We start from the raw sequence: 23994 nt of genomic DNA, 5'->3' as shown, positions 1-23994 counted from the left end.
TCCACTCTCTCCTTCACATAAGCATATAGCCAGTTTATAGCCTGCTATTATATTTGCTCTTAAAAACAATAGTTGACTAGTAGTCTAGTAGTACACACCTCGTGCCTATGATAACCCTGAATTAATTAAGGGCCAAATCTAGGTAAAAAATGATCGTATAAAAGCAGTGTTAATTAGATAACAATATGTTAATTATTAATGATATATAAGTAGTGTGCTCCATATGAATTCTTGTGATATATATACTATCTGCTCTAGCTGTTGTACATTAATGAGCGACTCTCGGTGTGTTATGAGATTTACTCCATCAATTTTATATTACATTATGTTTTAGTTTTATTTAGATTCATTCATATATTAATAAATATGTTATATCATCTACGATGATTCGAGCGAAATTTCATCGATACAATAATGAATGACTGATTTTGTAGATTCACATGTGGACCCATGAATAATGGGTCACATATCAGCGACAATATCCCCTTAGCTTTATGTTAGAGAGCTACATCCATTTTGTTGTACCACAGATGTAGGTTTAATAAGTTATTTACATCGTTTATCCTAGAGTCCATCTGTTTATGTAATAATTGGCTTATAGCTTATGTGAAATAAAGATATACCAAAATGAACTCCAATTTCTTTAAAGAAATTGCATCTGTGTGACTGTGTACTGCATTTAATTTGTTCGTTCTCTATATCGCAGTTTCACCTACCTAACTAGTTCATCGTTGCGTCTTTATCTCAATCTCCATTCAACCAATGACTGTACATGGTTGAGTGGAATCTATGTATCTGCACAGCTAGAATCCTACAACTAATGTGTGGCGGTGGTCGTCTTCGACGCGCCGCCGCCGCTATCGCGAAGACAAGAGCCTCGCCGGCGTCCGCAGCAGCTTGCTAGTCTTGTTGCACTCGGCGATCGTCTCCAGCCTCGGCGACCACGGCTGGTTCCTCCGGCCCACCAGCATCGCGTAATGCCGCTTCAGCTCCGGCGTGCTGCACAGTTCCCTCGTCGCCGTCAACGGCGCCGCGACGCCGCGGCACTTGTTAGTGCTCATCCCGCGCCGGGCACCGCCGCTGTTGTCGTCGCAGCTGATCACCTTCTCGATGAACTCCGGCAGGACCCTGATGAGCGCGGCGCCGCCCTCGCCCTTGACGTACTCGAACGGGCACTTCCCCGGCCCGGCGATGGACACCTTCTTCGACGGCACCGGCGACAGCGACGCGAGCACCGCGGCGGTGAGCACCTTGAAGGAGGCGAAGCGCTCGGCGGGGAGCACGAAGTATGTCCGCCCCGCCATCAGCTCCTCGCCGGAGGACATGACCGGTATAGGAAGCCCGACGTAGAAGGAGTCGGCCGCGCAGACGACGTGGTCACCCGGAAGCTCCGCCGTGACGTCCCCCGCCACCGTGCACACGCCGCCGTCGTCGTCGGCCAGCAGCCTCGTCTGCCCGCCCCAATACACCAGCTTCACCGACACCGCCGCCGTCGCCGGCAAGTGCATGCACGGGGAGAGACCGTTGCCCATGACGACCAATAGAAGCTTCTAGAATCTGTCGTGGTGAGCTTGCAGATGGATGAAGAAGAACAAGAGATGCTGGGTCTCGTGGTTTTCGATCGGAAAGAAGAGTATATATAAGCAAAGCGTTGAACGGGGTTGACTTTAGAAAATTCAAAAAAGGAGGGAGAGGTGTTCAACGTGCGCGCGAAGCGTATGGCTTACTGGCCCGGGCTTGGTCAGCGGTCAAAGGCGATGGCTTTCGAGACGGACACGTGTCTGCTGGTGATTGGGCCCCGGAGCTGAGAAGCTTCTTTTATTCGTGTGAATTTTTTTTCTTCTGCTACGAGTTTGCTCGCTGTCATGGCGGTGATGCGCGTGCGAGTCGCCGTTGGTCGATCGGGTTGGATCCACTCGTATCAGGTGAGGAACTTGCAAAATATATATATCTAAATCAACTATAATTTGGCGATTGGTTTGCCAACGCCGACATTTCAGGCACTCCTTTTTGTTTATCTTTGTTCTGAATTTGGAGCTGACTGAAGAGAGTTTTACATGCTGGATATGAATTCATTCACGTGTGATCGATATAAATTCTATTTAATCCTCGCTGGAGGGCCCAATCTGCAAGGTCGTTGTTTAGGTCGTTTCTTGACGCTTTGTGAGCAATTTTGTACTTTGTTTAGTCAAAAATATTTATCATTTAAAACAAGATTTGATCATATTTCCAAATTCTAACAAACAGTTTTATAAATCTAATAAGTTTATGATATTACGGTCATAATTTTAAAAGTTTGATCAAATTTTATTTTAAAGACAAATATTTTTGACCGAATAAAGTAACTTTTTTTGGAACTTCAAAAGAATTTTAAAAAACAATGGATTAGTATTATTTTATGAAATTTATGCATTTCAAAGGAGCAAGATGCTCTGGCCAGTGTGCAAAACGCAGAAGCAGAATAGGGCGTGCGCAATCCATCTGGCTCAGCGTGGACTGTTTCACCTAGCCTGCCGACTTGTCCTACCGTACTACCATACGACTGGAACGACCTGTAACATTTTTAACAATTTTATCATCGACTCCCGTCGCTGTGATGTGCGTCGTCTTACTTTACAGTTCTTGTTGCCGACTAGTACTACTCTTTGAACCTATCTACTAGTCCAATATTATGGCACTAGTCAGTCGTCAACACAGGTACTAAAACTATGGGCGTGCAGCCCTGTGTTCTGATCTATGGCGGCTGCATATCCTGAAAGTCTGGTTCTAGATTAAAAACGGTGTCAAACCAGGTACCAAAGTTCAGAGCTTCAGGCAAGTTAAACCATTCTGACATCCTCCGTTCCAAAATATAGCTATTTAAGATGAGACTATGAATCTAAACATCTACTCTAAGACCACGTTCGTTGGTGTGAAGATAAGTTAACTTACCCTGATAAAAAAAAACAAACATGGTACTAGATTAGTATATGATTAATTAATTATTAATTATTAGAAAAATATAAAATAGATTAATATATTTTTAAAAAACAACTTTCTCATAGAAATTTTTTTAAAAAAAATACACCGTTTAGCAGTTCGGGAAGCGTGCGCAGGAAAAACAAGAATAAAAGTTAACTTAGAAGGACCGACGAACGCGACCTAAGTTGCTAAAATTCAGTCATATTCAGATTTATAGCTCTAAAATAAATTAAATCATATCTTAATAGCTATATTTTTGAGTGGATAGTGTACTGCTGCTGCTGGCTGCTGCTTGATTAGAGAAAAACGTAATCCATTACGTATACCGATCAGAGCTGTTTCGATCAAGATCAGTCTGGCCAAAGCTGACGCTTCAGCAAAAAGTGGCTGGCGTTAGTCAAAGGGAGAAGCAGTCTACCAGTTGTCCCGTTGTGCTTTTACCGGCCTTTCGCAGCACGTGCAACTTGTGCAGAAACGGCCGTAGGTGACGTAGATGTCTCGTCGTGCCTACCACGCCCTTTTGGAACTGTGAGAGTAGTAGTAATAGAACACAAGAACAATTCAGCCGGATCAAAATCAGAGCTGCAACTGGGACACTTCTATCCAGCTACAAGCCACAGGATATCCATTTATCCATTTTAGCTGCTCCCTCCGTATTAAAAAGTGACTATTTCTATCGTCCACATTTATCTCAAAATATAAAGCTACTTCTTCACCTGCTTCATTATTTCAACCAACCACAACCATTTTCAATTTAGTTTTTTCACCTGCATTTTCTTCTAGACCAATTATAATATTTCTCCAATCATTCTTCTGGCCCAGCTTTAGAAATGTATATTTTGAGATAAAGAGAGTTGAATAATAGTATATCGGTTTAGAAGAAGCCCACTTGCCTAGTTGATTGGCACACAGATGTTGTATGATGTAAGACTTTGAATATGATAGTTTCAGTGTATTCAACCTATTCTAGCCTGGAGCGGAGTCACCTGATGGGATCATGGATAGGCCTGCTTGCCGTTCACGTAGGTTGCCAAGACTTGGCTTGGTATGTCGCTAGCGAACTCGTCCCATGATGTGCAAGGCAGGATCACAAAATCGGCGTACTTTCCTTCAGATATGCTGCCCAAAACATGGTCGAGGAAGCAGGCGTAGGCGGCAGATATAGTATGCCTGCGTGGGGGATAAATCCATAGCAGGGTATTAGAACAAGAGAAGAAAACAGAGACGGTTTATCGTGATCGGTAATTTCACATTTAAACTCCATCGGCCATCAACAGGACAAAGCGATCGATAAGTATCACAACTAAACTATGAATGACGTGGAAACCAGACCCTACTTGTAAATTGTCACATCAGATGGTATTTTGTCAAACCATTATTAAGTAACTATATTTGGAAATTATTTTCTACTAGGTTGAAATATGTTTACGGAAAGCAAATCCTTGTAGTGCGACGAGAACATTTCCATGTTCTACAACGGGTGATCCAAAAGGCTGGCTTGAACTGTGAAGTGGCTAACGTTTTTAGGGCTTTAATTCAGAGAGTTATCCAGTAGCATTATATGAGTGCAACAAAAACATTTGACCGCGAAGAGACTTACGCCTTCAGAGAATCATCTAGAGATAAGCATTCCGCAGGGATCCAAGGGACTTCCCATCCAACAGGTTTGCGGGATACTGCAGTTTGAATAGCTTGTAACGGATTAATGTCTGAAACCTGTAAAACGTACAACTAATTAGCTATAGCCTGCAAAATTAAAAAGCAAATTTTATCCAGGAAAAGTTTCAGGAAAGACATACGGGCCAATCAGAACCAAAAGCAAGATGTGCACCACCATCTAATAGTGACCGAAAAGAATAGGAGCTTCGATCAGCTCGTTCTATCCCAATTTTCTTTCCAGCAGAACCGGCATCATCTAATATATGATCAGGCTGGCAAACAATAAACTGAAGAATTCAGTTATATGGTAAACAACCAGACATTTTAACTGTCATGAGGCAACAGAAATAAACTGTTTCTAAAGCGGGTATACAACATACAGCAGTGGAAGGGAATACTTGACCTGCACAGACGCAATAATACCATGTTTGCCAAAGCGCTGGGCTGCACCAGGAGCAAGATGTTGAGCATGCTCAATCTGATTTAGCACACAGCTTTCAGTTCAAATTCTATTCAGCATTTGTAACTTTCTCAATAGAGTGAGGAAGAGAGAGAGAAAAAAAAAACTGTTATGCAATATGCTAAGAGAACATACTCGAAATCTATGGTCCTTCATTCCATTGAAATCAACCACCTTGTCATACATATCGAGTAGCATATCATTGGCTTTATCTCCAATTGCATGTATGGCAACCTGAGAAAAAGAATATTTCAACTTGCTGGATTGATGGTAATCAAAATTTAAGCATTTGTGTACAAATTAAAAACATGTACCTGCAGCCCTGATTTGTCTAATTCTAACGTTGTATTGAGCAGATCATCCATGTCTACCAATTGGAGACCATAACTTCTAGGATCATCTGTGTAATGCTGCAAGAATTCATCAACACTTATTTACAAGAATTGAAACTTTCAGCAGTCAGAAAAGAACTGAAAGTTTAGTGGTTGAACCTAGGTATGAATGGAAAATTTACATCATGACATTAATTAAGAATAGGAAACTCCATTAGAAGATTACTGTGATAGTTTCCCTTCTCCATGTTGACTCTCTTTGCATATAATATGGAGCAATGAGGTAACAAGGGTCATGCTCTAAGCAGTAGGGTAAAGAAGTGCTGTTGTGGTGAACACCAATGCATTTATGCGCACCCAAAGTTCAAATATACTACAATGGTAACTAGGTAAAAATACTTCACTACAGAAAATGTAGTCAAAAAGTGCCCGTCGCTATTTACCTCATAGAATAAAGCACTGGAAGAACCCAAAGAACCATCAAGGAAAGTTTTAACACCACCTAGATGAATCCATTGACTTAACATCCGACCTCTTTCATGGATAAGATCCTAGAAGCAAGAAATGTATAAGTACAAGATATATTCACATAAAGTAAGGCAAGTAAGATAGATGAGCTCGGGTATACATCATGAAGCAGCTTACAGAAACACGAGACCATGTGGGCATAGGGAAGAATAAGCAAACTCTCATAATCATTTTGTCAACAGAATGAGCCCATTCATATACATCTGTATTGATGGAAACGTAGTACTTGCATTAGGGAATACACATAAGGCTATAGATGGGATGAAAGAAAAAGTAGAACGACAAAAATAGGCAGAAAAGAATACCATATGATTTCACTGGGGATCATCTAAGAAATCGCTTAAGCTTTTCTGTGACTTATGCAATACAATGCAAGTTTTGTTCCAACGTATTTCATATTTTCAAGTAGCGAGTAGAAATACACGAAGTATGTTTCATATCCGAGTTGCATTTCTCAGCATAGAAATATCAAGGGATTAAGTGCACGGTATACCTGTAAAATCTTGCCAGACTTGCTTTTCTGACATTCCAGGGAAGTAACTTCCAACATCAACAACAGTAGTCACCCCCCTCATTAGGGCATGTCTACTTGCTCTAAGAAGGGCATCTCTCCTTTCATGGATAGAGACTTCTGGAATAACATCAAACACGAGCTTCATAGCAGCATCAACTAGAAGACCGGTAGGTTCTACAAGCAATGTTGTGGATCAGATAATTTGGTCACTCCTTTAATTGATCATAGGAAGTACTAGTGCATATTTTTATAGTGAAGAATGGTCATTTGAAAGAATAATCCATATTTTGATAATGAAGAATGGTCCGCTAACAAATCCATACAGGGACCATGATGATATTCCAAAACTATCTAAAAAGATTCTTACCAGGCACATATGAACATAACTCACCGTATCGACATATTTAATTAACTGCCTTGAACTTATAGTGTTTTTTTTGTCAGTGATAACATTTCTGTATTTTAAACTAGTACTTTCTGCATGCTTGTTAAATTGGCAATCTTGGTTCAAGATTTACCACAGAATGGACTATCCAAAAGGTAAAAGGGCTGTGTTAGCTTTAATAGAAAGGTTACCTCCTTCAGTTGTTTTTATAATAGTTCCACCAACTGGATTAATTGTGTTTTTGTCGATCCCAGCCATTCTCATAGCTAGCGAATTGGCAATTCCCATATGTCCATCCATGCGTGAAAGCCAGACCTGCAATTCAATAAATTACTGCTACATATTCTGTCATGGCTTCTCAAACGAGGAGCGAGTTTGAAAACACACAGGATTGTCAGGAGATATATCGTCCAACCAAGCAGCAGTGGGGTAATCACCTCCCCAAGCATCATTGTTCCAACCTCCTCCAAATACCCACTGCCAATAATGCTTATCTGTTAAGAAAACAATTATCGGGTCCCTATCAAAATTGGTTTCTAAAATTCCTAGAGATACTATGAGCAATGCATTTTTATGCTAATCTTTCACAAATTTAAACTAATTGACTATATAAAGAGAATATTTCACATCTTCTAAGTAGATTAGGCACAAGGTCCCCCCCCCCCCCCTTTCTTTTGCCAAAAAGACATTTATGGACGAACTAAAGTGAAGACTGGAGTTGATCAAAATTCAAGATTTATTTTGATTACCTTTATGCAAAAAGGTGTCATCACTCCTCATTCAATACACATGTACTAAATCTAATTATAAATGTTGCATCTATCATGAACCTCCTGATTCCTGTCATGGAATTTCATATGTCATGCTATACAGAAAGGCTAAAAGGAACAATAGAGTCGTTCAAAACCTCTGACAGCTTCCTTGACCCTGTTGATGAAGTCACCTTTGCTTCTAACCCCTCGAAGTGGCACCCGTGCCAACTACGGTGAATTCACAAAGTAGCATAACAGAGCAGAATATACTGAAAACAAATTTACCTAATTCATTGCAGTATCACAGTTTGGTCATGCCAGATGCAATGGTACATAGGTGGCAATACCTGCAGCCCGCCATCAATGAAGTGCACATGGGAATCAATGAATCCCGGAAGAACAACGTTTCCACTAAGATTCAACTCAAGTGTGTGTCTACCCTTCAATTCCTGCATACATAACCTCAAACATTCAGAGAAAAGAAAGGTAGACAAAAACATGGTTCAATAGTGCTGACAGTAATAAAGCAACGAACGAATTGCTAAAGAAAATTTTCTGTTGCTCTCTGAAGACTGAACCTAGAGAGAAAAGAGAGAGCAGCAACGAACACAACCTTGACAGAGTCGTATCCGCCCACGCGGAGCACGCGGCCAGCACGGACGGCCATGGCTTCGGCGAACGGCCGGGAGGGGTCGGCGGTGTAGATGGTGGCGTTGGCCAGTATCATGTCAGCGACGACTTCCCCCAAATTCCCTGATGCAGAGACAGATTAAGCTTCCACAGTTCCTAACTGTAATACTCGCAGAGATGAGGAGAGCGCGTACGCGAGAGGCGGGAAGCAGGTGGGAGGAGGAGGATGGCGGCGGCGGCTATGGCAACGCCGGCGGCGAGGAAAGCGCTCCGAGCGGACATGGCTCGTGCTCCTGAAACATCCAGAACACAACCACTTCACCAACTAACCAACCAACCAAACGAGTCATGGCTTCGAATAAGAAGACAACCCAGGACAGCAATTTGGTTCGAAAAATGAGATGGGATCACATGCCACCTACGGTTTCGACGAGGCTACCGGCGGCGACGGCGACGGCGACGGCGGCGCAGCGCTGCTCACAAGGGAGCGGAGTGTCTGGATGCGCCGGAGCTGCGGGAGCAGCTGAGGTCTACTAGGTATCTTGCGGAATATACTTCCGGAATCGTGGCCGCACACGGTGTGTATCCAACGGTTAATAGATGCCCAATCCTGGTATTTTTTTTCAAATTACCCCCTATTTGGTGATCCTAACTTTTGACTGCTGTCTAGTGAAATTTTGCAGATAACCCCTGCGTCAGACCGTTACCAATGTTACGGAGTAGCTGCCAAAAAATTTCATGCGCTCTCCGCCACCGCCGAGGTCGCCGTGGCTGGTGCCGACGGAGCTGCTGCCCCGAGTGTGTTTGTGGTCTATTTGGTTAATTTGGTTCCTTTATTCGGTGTTTTAAGAAATTTTGGTCATCCAAAACTTAAGACCGAACTACATCGAAAATCTTAAAATTAAGTTTTAAATTTAAGATTTTAGTTTATAAACAGAAGCCGAAGCAAAAAATGGAAGCACTAGTCTGGTACGAAACCATATTGATTATTGAAGAGCAGCATCAATCTCGCTCGCTTATTTCATAGTTGGATCTTAAAATGTCCTGGCAATTACAGTCTTTAGTTACAGGAGCTTAAAACGTCACTGCTTTATTGGATCAGTTGTCATCTCAGATGGATCAACAGGGGAGCTGAGAATGGTAGATGTCATTGCACGACGACGACGGCAGCAACGGGCACAGCCTCACGGAGAAGGCGTAGCGCGCCGGCTGCAGAAGGTACTGCTCGTGCACGCACGGTGACCAGCTGTCGTCCCCTCCCAATCCCATGTGCTTGTGATCAAGATGCAACTGCAACACAAAACCAATTTCCTCTATTAGAAAAGCACGAATTCTAATGGACTTTCATATAAAACAGTTTCTCGATTCCTGTAAAATTCACACGAAATTCTTTCAAACGATTAGGCCCTTAAATCATGGCTCTAACATCAAAATAGTCCGAAAACACTGAACTTTTCACAATTTAGCCATTTTTGTAAAAAATTTTTACAAATGAACATATCTAAAAACATTATCCACCTCATTCCTCAACGGCTCCATGCTAAGTGGCGCCGAAGTATAACAGCTCAGCGCCATGATACATGACGCCGAGTGGAGTTGAATGATCTAACTCTGGACCAACCCCACCTCGGCGCATACTTCCACTTCGGCGCGCCACACATTGTGGCGCTGAGCTGACATACCACGTGGTGCTGAGAAATGAGTCTATTTTTAGATAGTATTTCTGAATGGTCTATTTGTGAAATTTTTTTGTGAAAAAGGCTAAAGTGTGAAAAATTCACCATAAAACATGCAAATCAAATGCAAGCACACCTCGATGTCGTCTCCCTTGACTAGCTTGTGATTATGCGTCGCCCGGTCAAGCTCCGCAGTGCCATAGTAGCTAGCGCTCATCTGCATCGGCGGCGAGTCGCCGTAGGCCGACGCGAAGAGGCCGAAGCCGTCGGCGTTCTGGAGCGCCACCCACCTGACGTCGGCCCGGCCGCCGCATTCACCGGGGACAATGTACGGCACGTGCAGGTCGTCGACGCTGCTCTCATACACGCCGACGTGCGCGGCGGCCTTGCGGTCCGGGTAGCACTCGAACGGCCCTCTCCCGTACCATTTGGCGTGGCTCAAGGACTTGTCTGCATTGAACACGACGCCGACGCGAGGGAGAGGAGGCAGATCGTTCTTGGGGTTTACCTCGTAGTCAAGGATCACGTCGCCTGAATCGTAGATCCGGCCGCGCATATGCACCCGGAAAAGAACCGACTCGGATTCGTCTGAAAGAGCGGCTTCGTCAGGTTTTGGCAACTTGCCAGGGAGACCGTAGTAGACGGTGGAGATCTCGACGGTTTGGTCTGGCAATTCCTTCAGAGAAAACTTGCTGCTGTAGAACGAGATGTTGTCGAGAAAAGCTTCTCTCCATCTTGAAGCATAGGACTTGGTGAGGGAGCCTCCGTTGTCATTGTCAGTTGGTGCCCGCCAAAAGCATGGGTATATTCCTTTGCTCATAAGCTCAATGTTGTTGACCTATGGTTCACAGAAGTATATTGAGTTCCAGATTTTTATAAGGAAAGTAAAAGTAGAAATGTATATAAGCAGTGTGGAGAAAATTTTAAAACTTGACTGAATTTGAAAGAGTAATAAGATTATGCAGAAACTGCTTAAGGCAAAGATCGTGCACAGTTTCAGTTCAAACAGAAAATGGATACATCGAGAATTTCAGAGTTCATATAATTGTAGGCATAGCAGATTAAACCAAACCATAGAAGGGGGAAACAATTTGTTGGATTACAAAGACAAACTGCTTAGATTAAAACTGTATTACTTCCTAGATCGAGGATGAGCAAACAATGCAAACAGCACAATAAAGCAAATGAAACTCATCCATTTTAGTGCAACATGATTTTCTACTGACCTGCCAACTATCGATTGTTCCTGAAATACTGTTTACTTTGATTTCCCAGGCATTATTCTTGCTGATGATCACAGTATCACCAGCACGTTCTGAGACCAAAGAGCTCCTGGACAATGCTATCACCTGAAAATGGTAATTAGCTGTAAGATTAGCACAATTCAAAGGAAATAGGAGTGAACAAGTTGAGGTTGAAGGAACACACGTGAGGAACAAAGCCATTTTTCTGAGGTAAACAAATTTGTGCTGAAGCCAAGATATGACCATCTTTAGCCCATTGTGTTTGGTACCTCAATTTCACGTTTATGGACAAAAATATTTCTTTTAATGCACAAGTATTCCAAAGAGTAAACCAAGGTGATGATTCCATGTTGATCAAATGAGTACTCTGTGGTGCTAGGGATGGGACGTTAAGTGAACCAGAGCCCAAATCACAACCATCTCCATGAAGTAGCCAACTGAAGTCCAAAGCTTCTGTTGTCTCAAAAAAATGTACGTTTTCAATCTGCATGATAATAATGGATCAATTAGACCGACTACACATACAAGGAAACAGCTATATGAATTTCAACCATATGTTACCTTAAGTGTGTTATCCACCATTGTTATTTTGATAGGCTGGTATAGATATTTAACTTCTGCAGTCAGGGTGAATTAAATAATTAATATCATATCTCATAAACAGAAATAAAGATCTTAAGTTTCAATATATATTAACAAATAAACACAGTATTTCTGGTTACCATGCACAGCTGGGTGAATTGTCCGATCAGGCCATACAATGCCATTAAGACAAAAATTCAAATCATTTGGAGTGTCTCCAAAGTCGCCACCATATGCCCAAAATTTAGATCCATCCATGTCTTCCTTTAGTAAACCCTGAAATGAGCATTGAAAAAGAATAATATTGAGAAAGTAACTTATGGCATTTAAACAGGAAGAAGTAGCACAGTGGTCATTTTTTTTGTAATTTCAGTTTTGTGTATCTTGTTCTAGATTAGCTTGACATTGATTTGTGCTACAATAGAAGTCTTATGTTGCAACCTCTATGTAACAGAAGATAAAGAAAGTTTTTACAGCCCATGAATAATCAAAGAAACTGGCCATAAATGCAAGTAGAAGGGGTTAGGAAATGGAAAAATGTTAGTAACCTGATCGACCCAGTCCCATATAAAACCACCTTGGAGTCCAACGGTGTTGTCTATGGCCATCCAATATGCATCAATATTTCCATTACTGTTTCCCATAGCATGCGAATATCTTGAAAACGAAATAGAAAATTGTCTTTACCATTTCCGAAGTTATAATACAAAAAAGGGGATCAAGTTAACAAGTGAGCCTGCAGTTACCATACTCGCAAAGAATGAGGGGCCTATTTTCAGACGGCTCTTTTGCTATGTTAAGAATATCCCAGACACGCATGTACATTGGGCATACTATATCAGTGGAGGATGTTCTGGAACCACCTCCTTCGTAATGAATGGGCCTTGTCGGGTCCCTTCCACGAATCCACCCTATGAGAATGATATCCCTTAGATATGTCAAAAATATCATGAATGGAACCACCACAGGGAAGAATATTTTACCAGACATGGCTGAGTGATTTGGTCCATACGAAGATTCATTTCCCAAGGACCATATGATAATGCATGCATGATTCTTGTCTCTCTCCACCATGCCAACAACACGATCAAGCATAGCACTTGCCCAGAAGGGTTCTAGTGTAGGATGTTTGAAATGGCTAGATTCATCGAAGCCATGCGTCTCAATGTTGGCTTCATCTATCACGTAAAGTCCAAAAATGTCACATAGCTCATACCACCTTGGATGTTGAGGATAATGGCTGTTTCTAACAGCATTAATGTTGTTTTGTCTCATCAAAACCAGATCCTGCCACAAATAAATAGTAGGTATGAAAACAGACTGGAAAAAAAAAACTGAACTATCAAGAGATAGTAATAAGAAATGTCTTCAGATATGACAGTTGACGGAAGAGAACAACCTTGATCATGCATGCTTCTAAATTTGTCTTTCCAACACGTGGATGATGCTCATGTCTGTTGACACCTCTTATTACAACAGGACATCCATTGACAAGCATCTGCTTATGTGCCAGGACAACATTACGGATTCCTACTTGACATGATTCACACTCTATAAGCTTCCCATTGGAATCTTTAAGGACAATAACAAGAGTGTATAAGTTGGGCTGTTGGAAGGAAAATATAGTTATAAGACAGTTTTAAACAGTTGGATTGAAATAAAAATTCACAATAGTATTTCAATTGGATTAGATCTCTTACATGTTCACTAGACCAAAGTTTTGGATTTTCTATTTTTCCACCAAGAACATAACCATGAAAACCATAGCAGTGTTTTGGTCTCGAAGCTGGCTTCCGCTTCAAATTGGCCACACTAGCAGCAGACAGATCAGAACATAAACCATCAGGTGGTCCATAATTGTCATATAGTGTTGCTTCAATAGATAAAGTTGAAACATGCTCCTGGTCTTGCTTTTGTGAATCAATTTCCACCTCAACCTGGATACATAGCAACAGAAGTACACTAACTGAATCAAATATAGAACAAAATGAGATTAAGTGCTTATTTGACAGATACATCTGAACTATTGAAATATTTCTTGCTAATATTTTTTACCAGATATTAAAGATAATTATTGCTATAATATTGATGTTGAAGTTTATTAATTTTTCTGCCCAAAAGAATGGATAGGAAAAGGCAAGAAGAAAGGTTTGAAACCATGCATATGTTATTCTCTTCCTGTATTTGCAATATCATGCTGCAACAGTGCACAACCCTACAAAGATAGCTGGCACAATTACCTCAATATCAGCTACACGGAAGCCCTCATCCAAGGTTGCTTTGAAAAAGTAATCTGTAATAAAGATCTGCAAAGCAAATTCTAGCACTTGGTAACTTGCATTTTATGGATCATAAGTAATCTCTTCAAGAAGGATTGCTATACTAAAACCATGGGACAGAGATAAAATTTTCTCAGCTGAGCTGACCATTCACTTCATTGCAAGAGAAAGGCTAGGAATTCATTTAATGTCACACGAGCAAAGCTTGAGAAGTAACCTGTGGCTTTGATACTAGTAGAACGTCCCTGTGAATACCAGACAGCCACCAATGGTCCTGATCTTCGAGATAGGAACCATCACTCCACCTCATCACTTGAACAGCAAGAATATTTTTCTTATCTGAGTCACATGGGTGGCAGAAATCGGTGATCTCAAACTCAGCAGGAAGTCTGCTGTCCTGGCTGCATTAACACATGAAGCGACATTTTGATGTCTACATGAGTGTGATAGTAAAATATTCTTCCCTCAAGAAGCCTAACCAGTTTTAATCGTCTATATCCTTTAGCACAATAGCAGTCCATAATCCATATATAAGCTACCTTTTCTAAGTGATATGAAGCTAAATATTGGTGTCATAAAGCACACACAAAAAAAAAGCAATCAAGCTACTAGATAGTGCACCAAAATCGTAGTCAAAAGAACATAGTATCATAACTGAACTCCATGTTCACATAGTGAACCATGATTTCATATAGATAAGAAATTATATGTACTTCACAACAGGAAGACAAGTAGACAATTGTGGGGATCCAGGTTTCTTGCAATGATTCCAATTTCCAAAGATGATAAATCAAAATTTGAAGAGCTCTGTAGGTAACAAAAAGAAACATAAATTTCTGGAACCCACTCCAACACAAGTAGTTCATGCTGCTAAAATTATTCATGCACTCCATTGTGCTATGCTATCTTAAAAAACTTCTAAGTAGCACGAACAAATGATGTGTTTGGTAATCATATAATCAAAGAAAATGACAGGCCTGATAAGATACATTAGCAGTAAACACACGAAAAGGGAATTAGTTTACTCTAAATGATATTAACTTGATAAATCATTGGATAGATTTCAGAAATTCAGAAAATACAAGCAATAAGACAATGTAATGTGTTGTTTGTGCCATACCTATACCCAACTGGTACCCCATTTACCCAAGCAAAAAATGCTGAATCAGCAGCTTCAAAGTGCAACAAGATTCTCCGACCTATCACAGTCAACCAGAACTGTTTAATATAGCACAGGAACGTTGGGGGACAACAGTAAGTGTTGATTGCATTCCTGTGATTATTACAGAAAACAAATACCATGCATACAATATGTATGAAGAACAAAAGTTAAGAACATCCACGATAAGCATCACAGAGGGCACCATACACACAACACAATCACAAATCCTAGGCAATAATCAAATAACTATACCTACCAAAATTCTTCAGAAAATTATGGTAGAATTTGTGAAATCCTAGATAGTTAATTTTACAGTAGGGTAGTCACTATCAACATTTGTTTTAAAGTTTGATGAAACAGCTATCATGATGTTACATTACCATCACCATGATGTTACAAATCTACAAAGTAATTAACCATGGTGTTACATTACAATCACCATGGCACATATAAATCTAACTTTCTTAAAAAATAACATCCTTTTATCAACTATTCTTCTTAGATTAGGTTGATTATGCTAGCTGCAATGCAAAATAAATAAAAATAAAAATCAGATCACAAAGGGGAATCCAATTTGGACTTTAAAACAGAGTTACTGGCTCCTTTATAACTTGTTGTAGAGGCAAACAGAAGAAAAGGAAAAACTGATTAGCAAGTATATGCATACCTTTCCACTCTTTTGGGATGTGAAAAACCGTCCTATAACAGCCAGTAGGATTATCATTTGGCACAAATGGTGGGTTCATGGTGAAAGGATAAGTGACATTTGTGTAGATCGGACGGTCAAACCCATGCATTTGCCAGTTTGAGGGAACTGCAACCAAGTATATATTAATTTGAGAACAGACTTCAAACAATATGAAAAATAATATGCAAGTCCAGAATATTTTTCATGAAACATTTTGACTAAATGATTGTTGAAAAATAAGACGACAGTCTAGAATATTTGTCATGAAATTTTTTGACTAAATGATTGATGGGAGTACAAAATATCAGAACTAATAAGCTTTATAGTTCAACTGACCTAACAGCTGATGCTACATGAGCAAACATTGAACGCTACTAACTAAACAATGAGAACAATTTCAGCTAAAACTATGTTATAAAAGCGAGTAATGATGTAGCAGCATGCCTGGCAAAGCCTCCCAGTTTGAATCATTAAAGTGGGCATCATAGAACTTCTCTGGAACAGATTCTGGTGAGGAAGCCAAAAGAAATTTCCAGTATCCACTTAGAGTGTGGACATATGGCAAGCCCTTGGACCAAAACGCGGCACTTTCCAGAGCGCCGCACACCGCGTCATCATTCCAGACAGCAGAGTCAGAATTAAGATAGCTCACATTCCTCCGTTCATGCCAATACTTGAGAGCTCCTGTTGACAAGAGAAACGAAATCAATCTAAACAAACAATCCGGAATCACTGTAAATACAGCATGTCTAAAAAAAAAAAAGCTGTGTACAGATCTTCCATCTACCCTCAGGTGTGTCATGTGAGCGCAGTGGCACATGAGCCTCCCGCTTTCTCCACCTGAAGAATGACGGGTCCTCCCAAGGTCTGTGTGGAAGATTTTTCGCAGAAAACAGTGCGCTGGCTGAAGCTACTGCCATTATCTCCAATGGCTATTATCCCCTTTCCTCCGAATAGACTATCACAAGATTATCACAGAGACATACCCCCCTCCTGCACAAACATGGAGATGCAACCCGATCAGAAGACCACCTCGCTCAGCAACCAGGAGCGGACCTACCATGGGCTCCGCAAAACGTTTTTAGGAGCAAAAACATACTGTAATTGGTGGTAGTAATCAGTTATAAGGAGAGGGGACGAGGAAGAGGACGCGCGTTCCCGCGGGTGCTCACCGGCGCGGCAGGCGGCGGCGGGCGAGCTCGCGAGGAGGCGGGAATCGAGGGTCGGCTCGGGCCTAGGGGGAATGGGCGCGATCTGTTGGGGAGTGGGAGTGGGAGTAGGCGATCGATCGATCGAGCAGGAGTGGATTAGAGAAAGACAAGTGTTCCAGAGGTAGAAGAAACTGCAGACACCTGGGCCCCACGTGGCAGTGAGACGGAGTGGGGCTTGGGCTGACCATTCCCCTCGCGCCCCGGCCCTACACGAGATCGCGTGGGCCCAAGCCTGGAACTAACAAGCTGCGTTATGGGCCTTACATTTACTAGGCGCGAGGCTAAGCCCATTAATTGTAACAACCGAAGAGGCCCAGAATACACAGAGAAAAAGAAAAAAAAAATCGGACAGAATTTGAAACTCTCGGGGAAAAAGAAAGGGAAAGGAGAAATCAGAAGGAGATGGAAAACGGAGATATGAATATCCAACAAAAATGAAAAAAGAAAAAGGAGAATAACACAAAACGGGGAATTGTAAAAGAAAAACCAAAGCGCGGCGCTTAGTCTGCTGCCAAAATTAACCATCCCAAATTGTGGCATTGTATGGCAACGAAGTTTGGTTCTTTAGTCCTAGGACTAAAAATTAGTCTCTGAGCTAAAATTTTTAGTCCCTATTGTTTAGTTAGAGGGACTAAAAGAGACTAAAAGTGCATCATATATAGAAATTTTTGTTACGGGATTAGTGTGAAAGGAAGTTTTAGTCCTAATAAGTATCTATGAAAGAGACTAACGGACTAATACAATTTTAGTCTTTTTAGTCTCTCCTGTTTATGTTTTTAGGGACTAATGTATTAGTCACCTAAACCAAACAGGGACTTAGTAAACTTTATCATCACAATTTTGCCAATTCCTACTAATATGTGATAATTCCATAAACCTGTACTACCAAAATTTTGGTAAGGTTCAAACCAAACACAACATTCTTATCTTGACCTTGCCAAACATTTGGCAATATGCTAAATTTTGGTTTTGTCAATAGATGGTAAGGTTTATTTTGGCAATAAACCGAGCATGCCCTTTCAGTCAGCTATTAGAAAATTCCTGTGTTTATTTTCGGCCACATTTGTGGCACTGATGCAACCAGGCAAGTACTAAGAAAATCCTTAACATTCACGAGAGAATATCATTGGCACAGAAGGTGACATTAAAGATAGAGGAAGATTAGCGAGACACCGGGAATCTCATACATTGTATGACTTGTATCTCCAACCAAAAAAGGGGCTTCAGGAAAAGGAACAAAATGACAAGCATGGTACACCAAATCTTCTTCCTTCCCCATCCATCCAAACACAGAACAGTAGCAGCAGCAATGCGAGGAGCGGCAAGGCTGTCATCACAAGCAACGAATTCCCTTTTCTCATGCCAAGCCAAAACGGCAAATGGACCACCGGCAATTTGCACAAGTTGGAAGGCCAAAAAATGCAGCAAAAGAAAAAAAAACTGCATCTGCATGAACGCACATCCCCAATTTTTCTATTGGGAGCATTGTGATCAGTCAGATCGGAGAGATCTCCGGGTAATATTAGGTAATTGGATCCGGGGTGATCCTGCCAGATCCTGCCTAATTCCCAGCCAACCACCAGTCGCCGTGTTAGTTGCTTCATTGCCACAAATACCAGACAGCTCCACGCAATAATCTGACCACCTCCATAATTCAGTCATGCATTGCCAGTTTGGCACACGCATGAACACTGTTCCTCTCTCTCTCTCTCTCTCTCTGCTCTCTTCTTGAAACCTACTCTAATCTTCCTGAATAAATTACGAACCGATAGATTGATTACTTTGATGCTAAAATTTATAGTTTTTGCGTGTGGATGCTGTGGTGAGAGGGGATTGGACGTGCATCAATCAGAGATCCCAGATTGTTTGCCTCCATTGTCACTCAAGATGAAAGGGACGACTCGTAAACTAGCTGGCTGTGCCGTGGACCCGGCATCAACTGGTCCTTCTCTTTTTATCTCCCCAAACAGTGATGAAAAGATCCGACCATAGCTGCCTGTAAATTTGGGGGTGTTTAGGCGCTGTTTAATTTCTAAATTTTTTTTCCAAAAACATCAAATCGATCCTTTGGATACCTAAATAAAGCATTAAATTAAATATATATGAATATTAAAACTAATTACACAATTATGGAAAAAATTGTGAGACGAATCTTTTAAACCTAATTAGGATGGTGCCACAAGTGCTACAGTAACCAACATGTGATAATGACGGATTAATTAGACTAAAAATTCGTCTCGCGGTTTTCAGGCAAAATCTGAAATTTGTTTTGTAATTAGACTACGTTTAATACTTTAAATATATATCAAAAACTTGATGTGATGTTTTTGAAAAAAAATGCAATATAAGCAAGGTCTAATGCCTTAATTGGTGAAACGAAAATTTTTGCATGTCACATCAGATGTTTGACTGGATGTCGGAAAGAGTTTTCGTACATAAATGGAAAAACGAATTTCACGGCTAGCGTGATAACCACGAGACGAATTTTTGAGCCTAATTAGTCCATCATTAGCGCATGTAGGTTACTATAGCACTTATAACTAATCATGTACTAATTAAATTATATACTGTGTAATTAGTTTTTTGTTTTATCTATATTTAATACTCTATTTAGACGTCCAGAAGTCCAAACTTTCCGATGTGATGTTATTGGATGAAAATTTTTTGGAATAAATTTTGAAAGGGAGGAATTTTATTTACATTAATGGCAGAAAGGAAGAGATTAAAAAAGTAAATACACGGACAATTGGAAAAGACCAGTCGTTGGTTGGTCCATCAAGCTGCTAGACAATTCATAGTAGCAGTAGCTTTTAACTTGCTTTCCTTCTCCAAGTTCAAACAAAACAGTAGTCAGCATGAAGAATTAAGCCTTCAAATTAGCCTAAAAGCATCCAAGGTGCTGCCTTTATCTACAACTTCCCTTCCCTTTCTTTCCTCCCACTCTTTTCTAACGAACACCACACACAGCCATGGTGTTCCTTAGCACAACAAAACTTGTGGATCGAAGCAGAGCTAGTATGTATGTGAACTTCCCTTTCACTTCGAACTAAGTAAGTAATTAATTAATTAATTAATTAAAACCCCCAGGAGCTAAAGCTAATGGTTCCATGTAGTAGCAGTAGCTCCCCCTCCCCCAAAAAAAAAAATCAACAAAAGAAAGAAGAGCCAAAATCATTTCTTAGTTGGGGGTTCTCTAATCCAGTTTCATCAGGTCTCCACTGCCAAGCCGCTGCTTGTGGACGACAATCTGGGCTTCGTCCTCTCAGGTGAGGAGGAGAGGCCCTCCTGCTCCATTGCCGCCGCCGCCTTCCTCTTGCTGCTGCTGCTACAGCTGCTGCAGTCACTGATGATTCCATCAGTTTGAGTTGCTTCAGCTGCAGATGCAGCTGCAGCTTCCTCTGGCTTGTGTGGCGGCGGCGTCTTGTCTGGCTGCTGCTGTTTTCTTTTGAGAAGGTGAGACTTGAGCTTCTTCATGTCAGCGAGCTTGACAGGCTTGAGAAAGAACTCCTCTGCACCATCTTCCAAGCACCTGAAATTTTGTGAAGTCCAGATCTTTAGGTGCTGCTTAGTTTGCAAAAAAAAAAAATTTGCAAAAACATCACATCAAGTTTTCAGATACATATTTAAAGTATTAAACGTAGTATAATTACAAAACAAATTTTAGATTCCGACTGGAAACCAAATAGCCTAATTAATATGTCATTAGCACATATTAGTTACTGTGGCACTTATGGCTAATCACTTTCTAATTAGGCTTAAAAATTCGTCTCAAGATTTCTGCCGTAACTGTATAATTAGTTTTTTGATTTATCTATGTTTAATGCTTTATTTAGGTGTTCAAAGATTTGATATGATGTTTTTGAAAAAAATTTAAAAACTAATAAAGGCCTTAGCAAAATACGGGAAGTATTGGGAAGAGAGGGAGATCAGGACAATCTTCTGTTTGGCTAGGAAGGGTTTCTATGCTTTGCTTTTCCTCCTTGTTTTCTGATCACATCACTCAAAGGACATGTCAGAGATCTTTGCTAGGACAAGGAAAAGATCTGGTCTTTTGATTTTCAGGACCCTTTTGACTCAGCCCCATTTCATGTCCTCTTTAATGCACTCCCCTCTTTGGCCAATTTTTTGACCACCTGAAAGCGACCCCCCAAAAAAACAAAACAAAAAAACAAAATTTTGCAATAAATCTTTTTTTGGTGTGTCTGAAAGATTTTGTGAGATCTTGACCCACCACTACATGGCATTGAGAGGAACCTTTCCTATGCCTTTACATCCTTGTCACCAAGATATGCAATCTATGCATGAAAACACCATGCATTCATTGCCAATTTGCCCCCCGTTGCATTACAACAACAACAGCATCAACGGAGCTGCTGTTGAGGGAATCCCAGGACTTTTCTCTCCCCTTGTTCCATCAAATCACAATGCTATTCCACTCTTTTGTTCATATCTGAACACTCTTTTGTTCAAATTACTTATAATTTCACTGAGACCTTGAGAAAATTACACTTTCGTAAGATCATTTTTCGTTTTTCCGTGTTCAACGTTTGAACATTCGTCTTATTTAAAAATTTTGTATAAAAACTTAAAAAAATTATCTATTCATGTTTTATCATCTAGCAAGAACAAAAATATTAATCACAAATTTTTTTCAAATAAAACAAATGGTCAAACGTTAGACACGAAAAAATAAAAAATAATCTTATTGTGGGACGGAGGTAGTATTGGGTACTAGCATCTCGTGTGCTTTGCAAATGATAAAAACATATCACATTATTCCTAGAATAAATAAAAAAATATTTTTCATGAAATATGTGACCATCTTTTTCATATAGCAAATATCCATATCAATTTGATTTTACATGCATATTCATCTAGATTTGATTGATTTTTAATATTATATAGTTAAAAGGATAAATTGTAAAAGTATACTGGGAGTAGATGGTGTGGCACCACAAGAGGCTTAGTAGTAAAGATACTCACCAGCCAATAAAAAACATTTTCATAAAAAAGCAACTTTCTAGGTTTCAATTTTGAGAGTTCTAGACAAACCTAACAACACAGCCTTGTCCTACAACAGGGTAAAGTTCTGGATCTTTTACTGGGTGGTGGCGATTAAGAAATCAATCCCCAAGTCTGAACAAGCTCTCGGCACACATTAAATAATCTCATGGGCATTCAAGTCTTTTAGGGAAATAAAAAACTGCTATGATGGCATTATATTCCTTCTGTTCCCCATCCCCATGGCTCACATACGGAGTTACTACTATGTACCATGTTCGACACTGTTAGAATCAGATCCAGGAAGGCACCAAAACAGTAAAAAAACAATCTTTTTAGTTTTCTACCTCAGCGAATGCATGCCAAATTACCAATATCATGAACATAAATCAATCATCATAAAAGCAGGGACCTTGGTAAATTTATACTCCTCATGGACCAACAGCAATGATTTCTAAGATAAGATAAATAAAGGCGATGGAATTTCAGCTCACCTGTTGATCCTTGCTGGCACATTCTCAGAAGACATGATCACCACTGGGATGTCCTTCAATGAAGATGATCCCTGTGCCCAAAAATGAGCAGGCAGGCAAAAGGAACAAGTTTTAACTTCACCACCAAGGACCAAGATTTATGGATGCTCAGTGGATGAGAATAAATTCTCTGCGAAAAAAATTACCTTGACCCTCTTCAGCAGATCATACCCTGTCATGCCAGGCATGCAGTAGTCAGTGATTATCAAGTTGACATCAATCTCCTGTACAAACAGTTCACAGAACCACATAATTAATCCAACCGAAGAACATGGCTCAATTCAAAAGGAACAAGAACAGAAACACTAGTTTTTTATTCACTGACCTGATGGTCAGGGGAGGAGGAAGAAGGTGACGAGGAGTCATCGCTCTCATCCCTCAATCCCAGCAGCTCCAAGGCCTTGCTCCCTGAATCCACAGTGGTAACTGCACCACCCCCAAACAAGCAAGCAGATTAATTCAGAAGAATAAATGAGAAGACAAACCAAACATTGAGCACAAAAGCGACACATTCCATCAAAATCCAAGGCCAAGAACAACCTCTCAGCCTCACACCACGCTCACCTTGGTAGGACGAGTTCTTGAGCAGCATCTCGATGAGCTTCCTGTCGATCAGGCTGTCATCCACCGCAAGAACATGGAACCGTGACTCCGCATCAACCACCGTCATGGCGGAACGCCCGCGGGAACCAGGAACCCCGAAGAATTGAATCCACAGAAGCCTCTGTCTCTCCCCCAATCAGACCATACCAAACCAAATCCTCCTGGGCAATGGAGGGATGCGGCGAAAAGGAAGGGAGGAAGAAGCAGGCGATGGGTGGCTTGCCTAATGTGGCGTCTTGAGGATGGGGAGGATATAGGCAAACACCACCATGGCAAGCACCCACCGCATCACGCCGCGGCCACCACACCACCTCTCCTCCTTCCTCCTTCCTCCTCCCAGGAAAGCAAGATCCGACCAGATCACACACCCGAATCTCCACAGCAAATCGGCTCCATGATATCCCCCTTTTCCTGTGGTCTCTCCCTCCCCTCTCCTCCCTACCCTCTCTCTCTTCCGGTGGGCTTGCGATGAGAAGCTCGCGGCTTTGGCTTCGCTGGTGTGGACGGCAATGCAAGCGAGAGAGGACGAGAGGAGAAGCCACTCGTACTAGTAGCTCGGGGCAGCTCCGATCGGACGGCGAGGGGCTGCTCCACCGGGTGCTTTGAGATGCGTGCGGAGGAGCCCATGGTTTTTCGCTTGAGGCTGCACCGCTGTCGGCCGGCTTGATGGCCGTGTCATCATCGTCGTCGTCGTCTTCCATAATCCATCGCCTCAGCACGGTTAGCGAATTGGTAGCTATCGCACGAACAAAACAGGCGAACGGCCAGATAAACAGCGGATTAGTGCGTGACAG

General features: G+C 41.2%; 4 protein-coding genes across 6 annotated transcripts; all 4 read right to left on the bottom strand.

Annotated features, from left to right (window-relative positions):
• Nucleotides 1-11: 11 nt before the first annotated feature.
• LOC102700009 lies at nt 12-1725 on the bottom strand. The gene has a single exon (XM_040529837.1). It carries the CDS (start codon nt 1530-1532, stop codon nt 858-860), a length of 675 nt encoding a protein of 224 aa, XP_040385771.1. The 5' UTR covers nt 1533-1725; the 3' UTR covers nt 12-857.
• A 1826-nt stretch (nt 1726-3551) lies between these two features.
• LOC102711219 (protein LONG AFTER FAR-RED 3) lies at nt 3552-8770 on the bottom strand. Its single transcript, XM_006646625.3, has 16 exons — nt 8644-8770; nt 8416-8514; nt 8205-8344; nt 7939-8040; nt 7747-7819; nt 7227-7333; nt 7031-7154; nt 6434-6628; nt 6058-6143; nt 5856-5963; nt 5395-5490; nt 5216-5314; nt 5024-5098; nt 4761-4892; nt 4562-4677; nt 3552-4131 (listed from the first exon to the last, which is right to left on the bottom strand). The coding sequence occupies exons 2-16, from the start codon at nt 8501-8503 to the stop codon at nt 3957-3959; spliced, it is 1716 nt and encodes a 571-aa protein (XP_006646688.2). The 5' UTR covers nt 8504-8514; nt 8644-8770; the 3' UTR covers nt 3552-3956.
• A 437-nt stretch (nt 8771-9207) lies between these two features.
• LOC102700289 (beta-galactosidase) lies at nt 9208-17138 on the bottom strand. Of its 3 annotated transcripts, XM_040522529.1 has the most exons (19): nt 17025-17138; nt 16640-16845; nt 16297-16536; nt 15832-15978; nt 15123-15201; nt 14220-14403; nt 13964-14029; nt 13424-13660; nt 13123-13329; nt 12707-13010; nt 12475-12634; nt 12272-12380; nt 11864-11999; nt 11703-11758; nt 11326-11625; nt 11124-11246; nt 10034-10735; nt 9740-9912; nt 9420-9511 (listed from the first exon to the last, which is right to left on the bottom strand). In XM_040522529.1, exons 2-18 carry the CDS (start codon nt 16770-16772, stop codon nt 9787-9789), a joined length of 3309 nt encoding a protein of 1102 aa, XP_040378463.1. In that variant the 5' UTR covers nt 16773-16845; nt 17025-17138; the 3' UTR covers nt 9420-9511; nt 9740-9786. The 3 variants fall into 3 exon arrangements, with proteins under 3 accessions (XP_040378455.1, XP_040378459.1, XP_040378463.1); XM_040522521.1 differs by lacking the exon at nt 9740-9912 and having other exon boundaries at nt 9208-9511; nt 17025-17132; XM_040522525.1 differs by lacking the exons at nt 9740-9912; nt 17025-17138 and adding an exon at nt 16952-16970 and having other exon boundaries at nt 9208-9511.
• A 2775-nt stretch (nt 17139-19913) lies between these two features.
• LOC102700576 (two-component response regulator ORR4-like) lies at nt 19914-23729 on the bottom strand. The gene is made up of 5 exons (XM_006645320.3): nt 23162-23729; nt 22923-23023; nt 22744-22821; nt 22559-22629; nt 19914-20592 (listed from the first exon to the last, which is right to left on the bottom strand). Exons 1-5 carry the CDS (start codon nt 23265-23267, stop codon nt 20271-20273), a joined length of 678 nt encoding a protein of 225 aa, XP_006645383.1. The 5' UTR covers nt 23268-23729; the 3' UTR covers nt 19914-20270.
• Between the last annotated feature and the right edge of the window lie 265 nt (nt 23730-23994).

Source organism: Oryza brachyantha, chromosome 1 (assembly GCF_000231095.2).
Source record: "Oryza brachyantha chromosome 1, ObraRS2, whole genome shotgun sequence".
In the NCBI taxonomy this organism is placed as follows: Eukaryota; Viridiplantae; Streptophyta; class Magnoliopsida; order Poales; family Poaceae; genus Oryza; species Oryza brachyantha.
This window is presented reverse-complemented; position numbering and strand designations above follow the sequence as displayed.

Excerpts from the sequence above, each read along its gene's own strand:
- LOC102700009 (XM_040529837.1), bottom strand. The coding sequence starts at position 1,532 with ATGGGCAACGGTCTCTCCCCGTGCATGCACTTGCCGGCGACGGCGGCG.
- LOC102711219 (XM_006646625.3), bottom strand. The coding sequence starts at position 8,503 with ATGTCCGCTCGGAGCGCTTTCCTCGCCGCCGGCGTTGCCATAGCCGCC. Across the intron at positions 8,345-8,415 it reads ACCTGCTTCCCGCCTCTCGC|GGAATTTGGGGGAAGTCGTC; the intron begins GTACGCGCTCTC and ends TCTCTGCATCAG. Across the intron at positions 8,041-8,204 it reads GCGGATACGACTCTGTCAAG|GAATTGAAGGGTAGACACAC; the intron begins GTTGTGTTCGTT and ends TTATGTATGCAG.
- LOC102700289 (XM_040522521.1), bottom strand. The coding sequence starts at position 16,772 with ATGGCAGTAGCTTCAGCCAGCGCACTGTTTTCTGCGAAAAATCTTCCA. Across the intron at positions 14,030-14,219 it reads TACTAGTATCAAAGCCACAG|ATCTTTATTACAGATTACTT; the intron begins GTTACTTCTCAA and ends TTTGCTTTGCAG. Across the intron at positions 9,512-10,033 it reads TCAAGGGAGACGACATCGAG|TTGCATCTTGATCACAAGCA; the intron begins GTGTGCTTGCAT and ends TTTGTGTTGCAG.
- LOC102700576 (XM_006645320.3), bottom strand. The coding sequence starts at position 23,267 with ATGACGGTGGTTGATGCGGAGTCACGGTTCCATGTTCTTGCGGTGGAT. Across the intron at positions 23,024-23,161 it reads CAAGAACTCGTCCTACCAAG|TTACCACTGTGGATTCAGGG; the intron begins GTGAGCGTGGTG and ends GGGGTGGTGCAG. Across the intron at positions 22,630-22,743 it reads ATCTGCTGAAGAGGGTCAAG|GGATCATCTTCATTGAAGGA; the intron begins GTAATTTTTTTC and ends TTTTGGGCACAG.